Consider the following 14,105-nt stretch of genomic DNA (forward strand, 5'->3'; position numbering starts at 1 on the left):
CAAAAAACCCTTCTAAGTTGACACTGGCCTCCCTAACACATGTGCCCCTTCCTGCTACCTGTGCTTTTAAACAAGTGGGTGCCAGGACATCTCCTGGGTAAGAAATTCCTGGATCTTGGGGATTCAGCAAAACTGACTGGGCACAGGTGCGATTCTGCATGATTATTATCCTCTGACCGCCTCACATTCACCAAGGTTCCTGGTTCCCACACCATCCCTGAAGGCCTCCCTCACATCGGAGACCAAGGCCTCGATGTGCTAGACCAAGGAAGGCAATGTGAGATCAACAGCTTCTCTGCGACTGTGGCTTGCGTGAACACTTACGTATTTGTTCATTTCCAACAGGTGTTACCTTTTTTCCGAGCTCTTACCATGCAAACAGTTATGTACATGCACTTTCTGGTTCCACATTTCTGGACAACGATGAGAGGTAGATGATTGTATTGCCCTGTTTTCCACCTGAGGAAACTTAAGGGTTAGGATGGCTAACTGATTTTCCAAGGGCCCATAGCTGGTGATACATGAAACACTTTAGGATTCTCTGCCTTTGCCCAGTACAGAAGTTCTTTATATTACTAACAGGCTTCCCTTTCCTAAATTAGCATGTCAGATCTGAATTTAAAAGATGGAACACATGGTGGATGGGCAATTTTCTATACACACACACACACACACACACACACAACCCCTAGTCCCCAGTCTTTGCCTGACAAGCTCCTGTCCCCACCCCCCCCACCCCCACCCCCACCCCCGGGCAACCCCTCCCCGCCCCGCACCCTTGGCATTTCATTTAGCACACACAATTACGGGATGGAAGAGGACATGACTGCAGGCTCTGAGAGCGTTTTGGGCATTACACCTCCCTCAGGGCCACTAGGGAACATGAGCTAATTATATTAACAAGTGGCATCTGGAATTTATTCAATTTTACACGAACACTGTGTTGTTTATGAATGAACCTCACTTGGGAAATGGAGACTAGGATCCCAGCTGTTTAACAAACAGACTCTTCCCTTGGGTTTGCCAAGCTCTGGCAAGCTAACAAACTGCTTGTGTTCACATTTACTGCTATCCGTTGGCTACCCCGTGGGAGTCCTGAGAGTTTTTACTCTAGGTTATCAACCAAGAGGACTTGGGCAAAGGTCCTACATTATCCTTCCACAAACTGGATGCATCTGCCTGGAGTCAGAAAGAGAGCAGTCTTCCCAGGGTCCTAGAATCCGCACGTTTGGCTCCAGAAGGGGTAGGGATAGGAGGCGTCCCTATTTGCCGCTCAGGGGCACCTGGGTTGCTGTGCTTTTTATCCTACTTGAAACCAGGTGTGCATTTCTGAAAAACAGGCTGGGGAAATGGCCACCGTCGAAGCTCACTGGGGTCCCTGGGATAAATAAGATGGAGTCTGGGTGATAAGATAAAGGCTACCATTGATCTCTTGCTGCCTTAAATTGTCCGGTATCCTCACTCTCCAAGAGGTTAGGAACCTGGTGGTTGCTCAGGGATGCGAATGGTCAGGGCTGAGGCCTGGGACAATCAAGCGTATCTGAAGGCAATGGGGAGAAGTCTTGCTCCTCCACCAGGGTTCTGACAATGCCCCAAATCAGCAGGAAATGGTTACAGACTAGGGCCTGTGCCCTTGAAAATGAGGATCAGGATAAAAGAAGAGGGAGTTGTCACTAGCACAGCCCATTAACCATCCAGGAAAGAAAAACAGAGTTTGGTTAATAAAACAAAGTCTAACTTTTTCTCTTTCTTGGTGCTTAGCCTGGTTTCACTTGCTCACAGGGGCCAAGGACAGAGGCCTTGAACCTAGACTTTCAGACCAGAGTTCTGAGTATGAAAGGGCTTCCCCAGTATCTCAGCACCAAGCACAACATTGCTATTCAAGATGGCGGCAGCCCACGCAGAGATGCTGCCCGAGGCATTGTGGTCCAGAGCCGTGAACTGAGCCCCAACCCCGCCCGATCCCAGCTGGCAGGATCCCTATAAAGCAGCCCCACCTGTCTGAGAGACCGTGGACTCTAGATCCAGAGCTCACATCTTTTGGTTTTTTGATCAAAGAATAGTTTTTCTTTGCTTCTAAACCAAACTCAGGTCTCATTCTGTTGGTTCTAATGACACCAGCCAGGAGGATCCTTATTGGGGACTGACTTGGGAGGGCCGGCAACAAAACTGTTATAAAAGAATTTAGTCAGCTCAAGCAGACTTGGTCAATAACATGTATTTTATTTCCTGATAAGGAGGATGGGGACCTGCTCTTGAGAAACACACTAAAAAAGCTGGGCCAAAAGACCCTGAAGCCATTCAGAGGCATTCACGCTCCAGCAGGAGTGGGGCCCGGGCCATGCTGGTTTCAAGTTCCTCATTGCTACATAAATGGCCAAAGGAAACATTATCCAAGAGTTTCACATCAAAGGCTAAATGTCAGGCTGATTTTCCTTTTAATCTGTCCAATAAGCAAGTGAGGATTAGACAATGTACATGCTTAGGAAGACGACTTCATGTTGTTCCAGAGTGGACTTGCCCATGCTCTCGTTTCCAGCCTGTCCCCACTAAGGAGCAGTTGTTGTGTGAACAGGGTGGCACAGAAAATCTCTATAGAATGTCTGAACAACATATTAAATAAATGGAACTGAAACCTGGGGAACAGTTGGAGCTGCAATCATCCCCTTTACTCCCAGCTGGCTTTAGGAATTCAGATGAGGTCCACCTCTGGAAAAGGAGGCCTCCTGGAAACCACAGGAAACCTGTCCTAAATACCCAGAGTCTACATGATGGCTCAAACTGCATGAGAAATGATGGCTTCTGATGCCCTGGATTGATCTGCAAAGCAATGAATTTTTTTTTTTTTTGTAGTTTTAGAGTTGTGTGTATGCAGCCTAGTGTCTCAGACCAATGGAAGAGATCCATCATCCGTGATGTTTAATTCTCACACAGTATTGTGTGGTGTGCAGGGCAGGATTGATCATCTGGATCCTACACAGGAGGAAGTGGAGTCCCATGGAAGTTATATGACTTACCCCAAGACACACGATTGCAGACTGGCCAGGATGGGACTCCAGCTGAGGACTTTTGATCACTTCTCTGACCCTCTGATGCCATGTGCTTTTCACTCTGCCGTGTTGCTAATGGGCTATTTCTCTGTGCAAAGTTGTCACTCTGGGTTACCTAAAGGACCTGGGAAAGGTCTACGTTATCCTTCCATAAATTGAAGGTACGTGCCTGGCAAGGAGTTACAGTGAGACAGCAGAGAAAACTACCAACTCTTGGCTCTGAGTTGCCATATTATTAGACCGTGAGCTTCACGAGGGCAGTAACCAGGCCTGGCTCACTCTGCATCCTAGGACCTGGCATAGTAAACATCTGCAGAGGGAGGGAAGGGGGAAGAATGGGAAGTATGAAGGGAGGTTAATTTCTTAGGATCACTGGCCTGCTGTGTCGGCTCTTGTATTAGATTATCACAGGCACTCAAGATGAGTCCTAGGATAGGACTTTGCATAACATGATTTTTCTGGTCTCATTCTGGCTGCGTTAGTTTCCCACCTTTGTTTTTTCTTTACTTCTGCTTTTAATTCATGTGATTTTGTTGTTTTCACTTTTTCTGCTATACTTTAAGCATTCTTGTGGCTGATTAAATATTTCTGGGACATCAGTCCACCAAAGAATAAAAAAAACCTAGAAAAGCAAATGAATAGCTATACACACACATAAATGGCAGTGAACATTTCTACTTGTGACCCCCAACCAAGAATGCCACCCATTCGATATTGACAAATTCCGAGATTTTTTCCCCCCGCAATCTTGCTATCCTTCCTTTTCATATCTTCCCAAATTCTACTCACTCTTTAACACCTATTCCACCAACAGTTTCTTCCCTGACCTCAGCCAGCTAGTCCAGCTCTAGAATCTTCTAACTGAAAGTGGCATGTGCTACTTGTGAGCTCTGAGGCTGGCGGGAGCCTGGGGCAGGGCAGTGCCATGAGACTCAATGGCCAACCCCCCACCCTCACAATCTGAGTGAGTTCCAGCATGTGGTGACTGCTCTTGCCAGTCCATCCCCTACCACAAGAGCATGGCTTGGCCTCCCTCACCTCTGCTGACTCTGAAGGTTTTACTTAAACTACTTCCCTACCTCAAACCTTGTTTAACATCCATCTCTACCAACAACTTGTCTCTGTCCTCTTGAGTGCCTTCCTGTATTAACTACACATTCCAGTAGAGTCACTGTTTCTGTGTTTTACTTCCTACACTGTATTTTGTCCTTTATTATCTAAAACGTCATGAAAAGAATATTATCCCTATAAATGCACTGAGGATGATTTGGAAGAAAAGGTACAATGGAAATCTCGGGGGTGAACAAGAAGACTGTAATTATGCAGTGCTGATGACAAAGGACCAATGGGTGTCTCTGTGTCGGTTTCATTAATGACCTCTGTGGTGCCATCTGTCTTTGTTTTCCTTTACATCAGGATCATAAACAGATGAGGTTTGAAGGACTTTGTGCTTTGAAGAACTATCAAATTATGTCTTACCTTATTCTGGATTCCTGTTATCTGTAACCTCTACTTGGCATTTAACAAAGCACTTTTACACGACTATTCTGTGTCCATCTTGTTCTCATTTTCTTCTCGACATCTCAAAGTACTGAACATGAGGTAGACTCACAGAGAGCCTACAGCCTACATTTGAGAGTTCACCCCATGCCCGGGGATGGCATTCTCCCAAGCCCAATTTGTTCCTCTGAGGAACAAGACACCAGCAGTCCGAGCAAGTAATCCCAGTCCAAAGCAACATGTCTCTCCCCGGGACCCACTTCCTTTGTGTCGAAGTCATCGGTTTTTGTTTTTGTTGCACTTGTCCAGGACTTGGGTTGGGGAAGTGGGGTTGGAGGAGGGGATGTGTTGGTCTGAAGGGTGGAAACCACTCTCCTAAAGCACCACCCTGAGAACACACGGAAAGCAAACATGCTCTGGCTGGGCCTACAGTCACCATTTACAGCTTCCTTTCTACAGCTGCAAAAATATTGCATCAGGTTGTCAGTTTCTGACTTTGTTTTTGTTCAGTAAATAAAAATAAAGCTACTGATAAATGCCATTAGTAAATGTGAGTTCTTGTCCCATGGTCCACGTTTGTGAGAACAAGGCCTGAAGATTCCTCTACAAGTTAACTCTCCTGGAGGCTACTCTGCATGAAAACTGTCATTTCCTATGTTTCATGCAGGGTTGGACTGGTTTGCCACACAGAACTGTATGTATACCTGGCTTTATTTAAATAGAGTCAGAAATAAGGGCTTCATTTACCTTATGGCAAGAATACCCTCCCAGTCTGCTCAGTAACCAGAGCAGGCAACATGCCTGAAAAGTCCAGCTGCTGAGCCAAAGGCCTAGATGGACTCAGTATTACACAAAGACACTGATAAACATAGCCAGAAGATCCCAAGAAGTACACAATATAAATGCTTTATTGCTAGCACAGAGGTTTCTTTTTAAGTAAATTAAAAGAAATAAATCTTCATTTTCACATTCTATATTGCAGTTCAAGATAACTAGCTGGTTAGTGGATATGTTCATGGGGGACACAGGCTATAGGAGGAGAGCATGACATTCACACGAAAGAACTCAGAAATGTGGCATCTCTCAAGGCATCCAGCCACTGTCCTTTGTCAATAACAGCAAGTAGAGGTTTCTTTAAAACATCATGAGTAGACACAAGGGTTATAAATAGACAACCGGCAATGTTAGAAAGCAGAAAACCATTAAATACAGAAGGCTATATATGTGTTGCCCATATTTCATATACTCTCGGTTAGGTTTGGTACTTTTAAATAAGTGATCTTCATCTAGGTTAGAGATGAATTGGATTCGGCAGCTGGAAGGGAAGCTGACACTGCCCATGTCATGGAGCCTTCACTGGGAAGCAGCAGTGTGGTGCTCAGCTGGGATGAGAGGCGGACAGGGGGCTGGCCTGTTTCACACCATGCCCCCCACCCTGCCAGGAGGCCAAGAGGCAAGAAAGGTGTGTGGACGGGCCACGGGCATGACAAGTGGAGCTCTGGTGGGGCGTGGCAATCATGGCACACTGGAACACTACAAACAGAGAAGGAAACCTCCAGGCCTGGCCAGCTCTTCCAAGGTTACCGCCAGCAGATCTAGGGCATGGGAGCCAAAAGTAATACTTGCTACACCAGGACTAGCAGGTGGTGGGCACAGGGGACTGGGGGGCAGAGGAGACTGTGGATTCCAACTGCAGGGAGAATTCACTTCATATGAATTGTCTGCAGAACTGGACATGGGATTATTTCTACAAGGCACCCAGCATCACCTTCTTTCCAAATTCTCAAGTCCACTCAGATCACTTTTTGGTTGATTTGAAAGATAAGCTTTGGAAAAGATCTTATCAATCTGTGAAAAACAACCCAGGCCCTAACTTATTCCAGAATAATCAAGAAGGAATTAAATGCATACATGCACATGTGTGCACACACACACACACACACACACACACATCTCTCACACACACCCCCAAACCATGCAGTGAGCCCCGAGGCTGTGAACTACACAGAATGGTCTCTGGAGCTCCATCTCCTGATCTTTCACTCAAGTTATTTATGGATGTAAGAAAGCCAGACTGGGTCAGAAACTTCCTAAGTTCTTTTTCCTTAGTACATCTGCAGTGTACCAGCTCCTGGCATTTTCAATCTGGTCTGGCTCTAACTAAAACCATTTCATGTTTTGCTTTGAAGAAATGGATAACATGAAACGGTAATTTGGCTGCAAAACCTTGGAAAATTGTTCCCGGCCCAAACATCTGCCCCAAATGAGCTCAGCTGAGATCTCCTTGGAGGAGCAGGAGGGGAGCGTGAACAGAGAGAGCGCCTGGAAGAGGGAAATGAAGACAATGGAAAGGCTCCCTTTGCTCCTGAGTGAGGTCCTCTGTGACAGAGGCATCAAACAGTACAGCTCCCTTATTCAGGCCCTCACCCCAGAAAGACACACTGGATGTGCCCACGGCTGCTCCCCAGCCTTTATCCCATTCCCAATATTTGGTATCATTAAGGTGATCCCTCACAGAGTGCCAAGAAACCACGCCCACTGGCTTGCATTCATTACACCCAGCGAATGGTCTACATGCTGTCATTTGAATTGTTAAATAAGGACTAAGTATTGGGGATTCCTGAGAGCTGGGCCCCACAGGGAAAGCAGAGAGGGGAATCGTGCAGGCTGGTCTTCACCTTCCTTCTTGGCCATCTTAAGAGTTCTTCTGGGGGATCTTTACTGTCACAGTCTTAACTTCAGAGTACTCTCGCAAACCAAATTCTCCCCTGAAAAACAGAAAAGGGCAGAATCAGGCTCCTGAGGCCAAAACATTCCAACATGGGCTTTCCCCTTCAGGAAATGGGGTAGAAACTCCACTCCTACCACTGGACACCTGGGATGTGTCTGTGCTCTCTTGGGTCTCCTGGAGATCTAGTCCACTTCAACTGAAAGAAAACCACGAGGTTCCCAGGTAACAGTCCTCTCGGCTTGGGATTCTACATTCCTTCCCATTAGTCCTTGGGTTTAATGTGTGTGCTCAGTCGCTGAGTCGTGTCTCTTTGCGACTCCCTGGACTGCAGCCAGCCAGGATCCTCTGTCAGTGGGATTTCCCAGGCCAGAATACTGGAGCAGGTTGCCATTCCCTTCTCCAGAGGATCTACCTGACCCAGGGATCTCTTGCATCTCCTGCATTCTTTAACACTGAGCCACCTGGGAAAGTGGAAACAAATACCTAAAGGCCTCCCATGGAGGAGTACAAATCACCTATAATGCCTTAAAAATAGAACCCTAAATAAATACTGTCCACAGTTCTCCACAGAGTCAGGGGAAAGAGTCAAGAAATCAAAATAACTGACTGAAGAGGAACTGGGATGTGGTAGTAAGCTGTTCCCTAAGACTTGCCTTTGGTCACTTCCCCTCCTGGCTCACGGCACTCTCTGGGATCTTGGTCATGGACCAAGGAGTCTGTGTCATTTGTAGACAAACACTGATGGCACTGCTAGCATGGGGCAGCACTGGGCTGGGTGAAGGAGAAACGACATAACTGGTCCCAGCCTCCGAGGAGCCCGCAGGTGGTTCTGCCTGAGAGGGAGGGGTGGGTGCCAGGTCACCTGCCTAGGTGGCCACAGGAGATGAAGCCCCGCAACCACTGCTCTAAGGATGCTGGGGCGAGGACAAGCCTCCTTGACACCATGCTCCTTTTCTTCACCTCTTTTCTCAAGTTCCTTCTCATTTTACCTCTCTTTAAATGTCTCTTTTTCTCTTCTCTATTTCATTGTTACATCAAGTATGTTCTCTCAATTTTTTTCTATAAAATACTTGAACTTTTGTCTTCTTTTCTTTTTAAAGTCACTCCTCTGTGAAGCTTCTCCTCACGCTCTCAGGAGCGCACCCTACTCCTCTGTATTCAGAGCACCTGTGCCCACCTCCACTACTGACTGTCTGCACCAGGGGGCAGGGTGCGGGAGGGAGGTGGCCGCTCTGTCTCCCTCACCAACCTGGGTCTCACTGATACAGCTTTCCGTCCTCCCCCACCCCAGTGTGTGGCCCACAGCGCCAGGCTGAAGGTACCTGGTGACTGGGGGGTTATCGGAGAGCTCTCCTGGCACCGCGCAAGGCTCCTCATGCATTTCCAGGGCCTCCTCCGAGCACCAGGGCACCTGAGGGGTCATGCCCCCCCAGCCCCCAGGACATCAGAGACCGGGGCAAGCAAGCGTGCTGTCCTCTCATCTGCACTGGCCATCTTGCTCCAGGGATGAGAAGAATAAACTTGGGATTGCCCCACTTGGTATATGGTTCCCTCACTGGCTCCAACCAGGCTGTCTCTTTATTACCAGCTCAGCTCTGGCTCTCACTGGGCTTTTTCCTGCCCCTGGGCAATGGTGCATGTGTCTCCTCATCACAGACATCATCTGCCTCCTGTCTGAAGCGCGGTTTACTCCCTTCTTGTTCCCTTGCTTGTGCACGCACTTGGGGCAGACCCTGAACCACTCCCCTCAGATCTCTGACTAGGCTGTGAGAAACATAAGAAAGCCTTCAGAGGCAGGAACTTGCACTCCAGTGCGACTGTCAGACCCCAGACCTCTGGGTGCTCAAAGCAATGGAAAGCCCTACTGGACTGGGGGCACTTCTCCCCTGGACCCCAGGCAGCCAGCTGCAGTAAGCGCTCAGACTGCTCTAAGATGGAGGGCTGGGTTCATATCTGCCGCAGGAGGAAATAACACCCATGGGCCCGACCGCAGGGAAAGCCAGCGAGACGTCCTAGGGCACTGAGTGGAGCTGAATGCTGGGGTGGGGGATCAGCAGACAGCAGCGCCCCCTCGGCTTTGTGTTAACTGGCTGTGTGCCTTCAGCCAACTCATCCCCATCTCCTGGTACCCAGCTGTCTTTCTGACATCAGTTCCTGAATGTTAGTATACATACCACTCATGAAGCTTGCTTAAAGCGTAGGTTCCTGACCAATCCCTTCCTAAGACTCTGTTCCAGTTGGTCTGGGGAAAAGCCCAAGAGACCATGAGATGGGTGGTTATTGGACCCAGACTTTGAGCAATACTGCTGTAAGGTCTCTGAAAGCCTTGACATTTCAGTTCTTCAGCTATTTTGCCATCTCCTTCCAGGAGATTAACTCTTAATCCAGTTAAATTCTGTGGCACAGACAGTTTCACAGTTAAGGAAGAAGCTCACTGCTGCACAAAAGGCAGATGCACTGTCACTGACACGCCCCAATATCTCACAAGGGCATCTGTCCAGCTGGGTCATGGGTCAGGGTACAGGACATTTAGAAGCCTGTACTCATGTATGGATGTGAGAGTTGGACTGTGAAGAAAGCTAAGCGCCGAAGAATGCATGCTTTTGAACCGTGGTATTGGAGAAGACTCTGGAGAGTCCCTTGGACTGCAAGGAGATCCAACCAGTCCATTCTGAAGGAGATCAACCCTGGGATTTCTTTGGAAGGAATGATGCTAAAGCTGAAACTCCCGTACTTTGGCCACCTCATGCAAAGAGTTGACTCATTGGAAAAGACTCTGATGCTGGGAGGGATTGGGGGCAAGAGGAGAAGGGGATGACAGAGGATGTGATGGCTGGATGGCATCACCGACTCGATGGACGTGAGTCTGAGTGAATTCCGGGAGTTGGTGATGGACAGGGAGGCCTGGCGTGCTGCGATTTATGGGGTCGCAAAGAGTCGAACACTACTGAGCGACTGAACTGAACTGAATTGAACTGATTCCTGCTTCTTGGCCAGACTAGGTTATATTCCCAAAGATGAACCAAACTCGGCGTACATATGAGGTAAAGTAAGATGTTGAATTTTGGTGTCTCTCAATCAGCCATTTTAGGAAATCACTTAGACTCACGCATAAAGCAAACAAGGGTTTCTGCCTAGGGTGTCTGTTTCCCTGCCCTTTCCTTTGGCTTACAGCAGCATTTCTCAGAGCAGGGTCCCTGGATCACCTGTACCAGAATTATTCCAGAAATTTGTTAAAAATGCTATCCTGGGCCCTAGCCCAGATCTACTAAATCAGAACCTCTGAGAGGGATGTCACCAGATAGGCGTGCTTGGCAAGCCCCTCTCCCAGCCTGCAGGTGACTTTCCCATGCACCCGCATACTGTACACACACACACACACACACACACACACACACACACACAGACTCAGGGCATCCAAACAGCGCTTCTTGTCTTCAAAGCCTGTGTCCTTAGTTTTTAAAATGCAGAGGTTCACAGCATTCTTTCCATCCCCCAGGTTTGTGACACATATTTTGTAGCTTGGGCTTTATGACCTCTTGTTTCAGGAGAGCTTAATGAGATGGGAAAAGACATGAAGACTGAAATAGATGGAACTAGCTGAACAGGCAGAACTGAGAGAAACTCAGCCCAAGTCTCTGACCCTAGGAATTAAAGGCCAACCCACTAGGTGAAAAACCAACTCTGAATATTCATTGGAAGAACTGGTGCTGAAGCTGAAGCTCTAATACTTTGGCCACCTGATGCCAAGAGCTGACTCACTGGAAAAGAGCCTGATGCTGGAAAAAACTGAGGTCAGAGGAGAAGGGGGTGACAGAGGATGAGATGGTTGGATGGCATCACCAATTCAATGGACATGAGTTTGAGCAAGCTCTGGGAGATAGTGCAGGACAGGTAAACCTGGCATGCTGCAGTCCATGGCGTTGCTGCAGTCCATGGCGTTGCAGGGAGCTGGAGACAACTTAACAACTGAACAACAATCACCAGGTAACCTGCAGAGGGCAGCCCTCTCCACAGCTCTCTGTAGGGGAGCGATCAGAGGCTCACACAGCCCTCAGAAAGTGCTACCTCCCTTCTCTGTGCCTCTCGGAGGCAGGCAAGGTGATGCCAGGAACCAAAGTTGCGTAGAGCCTGCAGGCCTTAAGAGAAACAGTTCTGTCCAGCTGGAAGGTGAAGCAGAGTTTCTGGGACTGTATTAAATAAGAAGGAAGAGTGAAGGACCAGGACAGGGCAGGTTCTTCTATTTGAAGCATTTCCTACCACTCAGGGTCATTTAAGGAAGAGAAAACATGTTTTGGGGGCAAACAGGGACAAAGACTCATATAATTTAGACAAGATGAAGTGAGTCTCATCAGAGAGCACTGTTTCCTAATTGTTTTTTAACTGCATGGAGAAGGCCAAATCACTGTTAGTGCCTATGAGATGAGTAGAGAGAGAGGCCACTAGTCTGTGTGGTTCTGACACAGCCAAACTGTTCCCTGGACCTTCTTTCTAGGCAAGGGCAATGCTTCCGATAGAAAGCTCTGCACTGGACAATGTCACAAGCTTGAATCCTGGTGGAAGGCTTGCCCCATGATGAGTGTCCAGGGCTAACCTGGGATGAGAAACTGCTAACCAGCGGTTACATATGACAAGCCTATTTTACGCCCATGACACACACTGTTAATGACCTGTAACAGTCTATGTGAGCGGCATTTCCAGAGCCAGTGACGACCCTGACATTTCAGAGGCCGAGAGAGCACAAACACATGGGTAGGGAATGAAACAGGCTGAATGCATCTTGAAAAGCAGGAGCAGAAAGTTAAGGCAAGTTAAGAAGAGATGAGCACGTGGAGACTTTATAAACGCTGAAGGAATACTAATAACAACAAATACTAATAACAACAAATGGGTTCTGGCTGTAGAGCAAGTGGGAGGTCCTGAAGGCCAGAAGCAAAGGTTCAAGCAAGAGCAGCTTCTCGCTGGTGTCACCACAGACAGAAAGCAGGCTGATGATACTAGCTGAAATTTAGGGAAACTTGTGTTGCATTTCTAAAGTAATACATTTATTAAGAGAAAAATGGATTGTCTACTTGGCAGTCATTTAGTTGATCAATAATGATGATAGTAGCTCACATTTTCTGAAGGTTTGTCAGACACCCTGATGGATATTTGGCATACTTGATTCTCACATTTAATCCTCACAGCAACCCTGTGGGGGAAGTGCAATAACAATGCCCATTTTATGGATGAGGAGACTGAAGGTTAATGAGATTAAGTAATTTGTCCAAGGTGGCACAGGAATTAAGCAGTAGAGCCAGGGTACATATCTGAGCTGTGCGATTCTAGAAACTCTGCTCTTAGCCTCAAATCTAAATCTCAAAGCTAAACTTCATTTTCACGGTTTAATGGCTCAGGAGTAGAAATTATTAGCTACAGTATGTAAAGATGTAAATCTTCTGTGCTGGTCATGGGGTCACTCCTCTTCTCCCTAAACACCACACCTTTCTCTCATGGTGCCTTTGCTCACCCTTCCCTCACTACCAACCCTAGAAAAGTATTCCTCTCTCTTCAGCTACTTAAATGTTCCTCTTCTTTCAAGGCCAGTTCAAATCCTTGTAAAAGATCACGTCTAAAGTTGTCCTGGACTTCTCTGGCTCATACCATCTCTATCACCCCTGTAACAATTTCCAACAAAATGTTAAGTAACTCAATGAGCTGGACCTTTCCCCACAGACCAAGGATCATGCTTTGCACAAAGTATATGCTCAGTAGTTGTTAGCAGGTTAATTGTGAACTGAACATTTGTTTAAAAAAAGGATATATTCAGTAATGCCAGGAAGAGTGGGCATAGAAGATATTTTCTCTTAAGAGTCACAGGATTTAGAAAACATGGAACCAGCTCTTTTCAAAATGAGTGAAAATTCAAATTTTGGGGATGAGGTATCAGCTCAGGAAGACCCTAGCTACCGTTCCTTCTTCAAAGCCATTCTAAGAATCCATCTATATATGAAACTGCAAATACAACCTCTCTAGTTTTCCTCTGCCACAGTCCTATTTTTCACATCCTTAGCATCGCAAGAGGGAAGTCCAGCTCTGATCCTGACCTGGAAGAGTCCTTATTAAACCTGATACCCACACTTCCTTGGCCAGACATCACAGAAACTAAGCCACCAAAATTCTGGTTCTAAGCTCAGATCTGCTATTTACTGGCTGTGTAACTTAGGCAAGCTACTTAACCACTCCAACCCTTAGTTTCTCATCTGAACCATCTATGAGATAAACGTAATGTATCTATTCCACAGAATTACTGTGAAAAGCAAATGAGACAAAACCAAACAATGTTAGGTAAGAAGGGAGAATAAAGCTACATGCAGAGCAGGCATCTGATTAATACCTATTACTGTTATCGCAAAATCCTTGTAACGGGTCATCTTCCTGTAATCTCTACCAAAACATCCTCTCTACACCAAGAATGCTGCCCTTAAAATCTCTGATATCTCCTCAGCTCCCACACCTGCCCTCTAAAGACCTTTCAGACTGGGTTTAAAGCAACCTCTCCACTTGCATCTTCAGCAAGTCCCCTCCGTTCACCCCATGTCCAAGCTCTACAGCCCCACACTCCAAAGATCCAATAGGCACCAAGCAGGTGACAATGAGCGAACTGCATACGTGTAAAAATAACAGCAACCAATATTAAGTTCCGTGAACTGAAGAACTCACAGCCGCAACAATTCCACCATGGCTGAATGAAATAAGCAAGAAATTTAGATTTTATGGAAAGCCTCCTCTTTTTGGATGTCAGGTAAAGATTTTTAAATGTTATGAGGAAAAAAACTCAAAAC

The 14,105-nt window shown here is 46.9% G+C and overlaps 1 protein-coding gene across 1 annotated transcript in view; it reads right to left on the reverse strand.

Moving 5' to 3' along the window:
* Positions 5,441–14,105, reverse strand: part of ALDH1A2 (aldehyde dehydrogenase 1 family member A2) — a 117,640-nt gene continuing 108,975 nt past the window's right edge. The window contains exon 13 of the mRNA XM_018054270.1: positions 5,441–7,318. Coding sequence (XP_017909759.1) covers positions 7,246–7,318 — 73 coding nt within the window. The 3' untranslated portion in view covers positions 5,441–7,245. The remainder of the gene's footprint in view (positions 7,319–14,105) is intronic.

This window comes from Capra hircus, chromosome 10 (genome assembly GCF_001704415.2).
Source record: "Capra hircus breed San Clemente chromosome 10, ASM170441v1, whole genome shotgun sequence".
In the NCBI taxonomy this organism is placed as follows: domain Eukaryota; kingdom Metazoa; phylum Chordata; class Mammalia; order Artiodactyla; family Bovidae; genus Capra; species Capra hircus.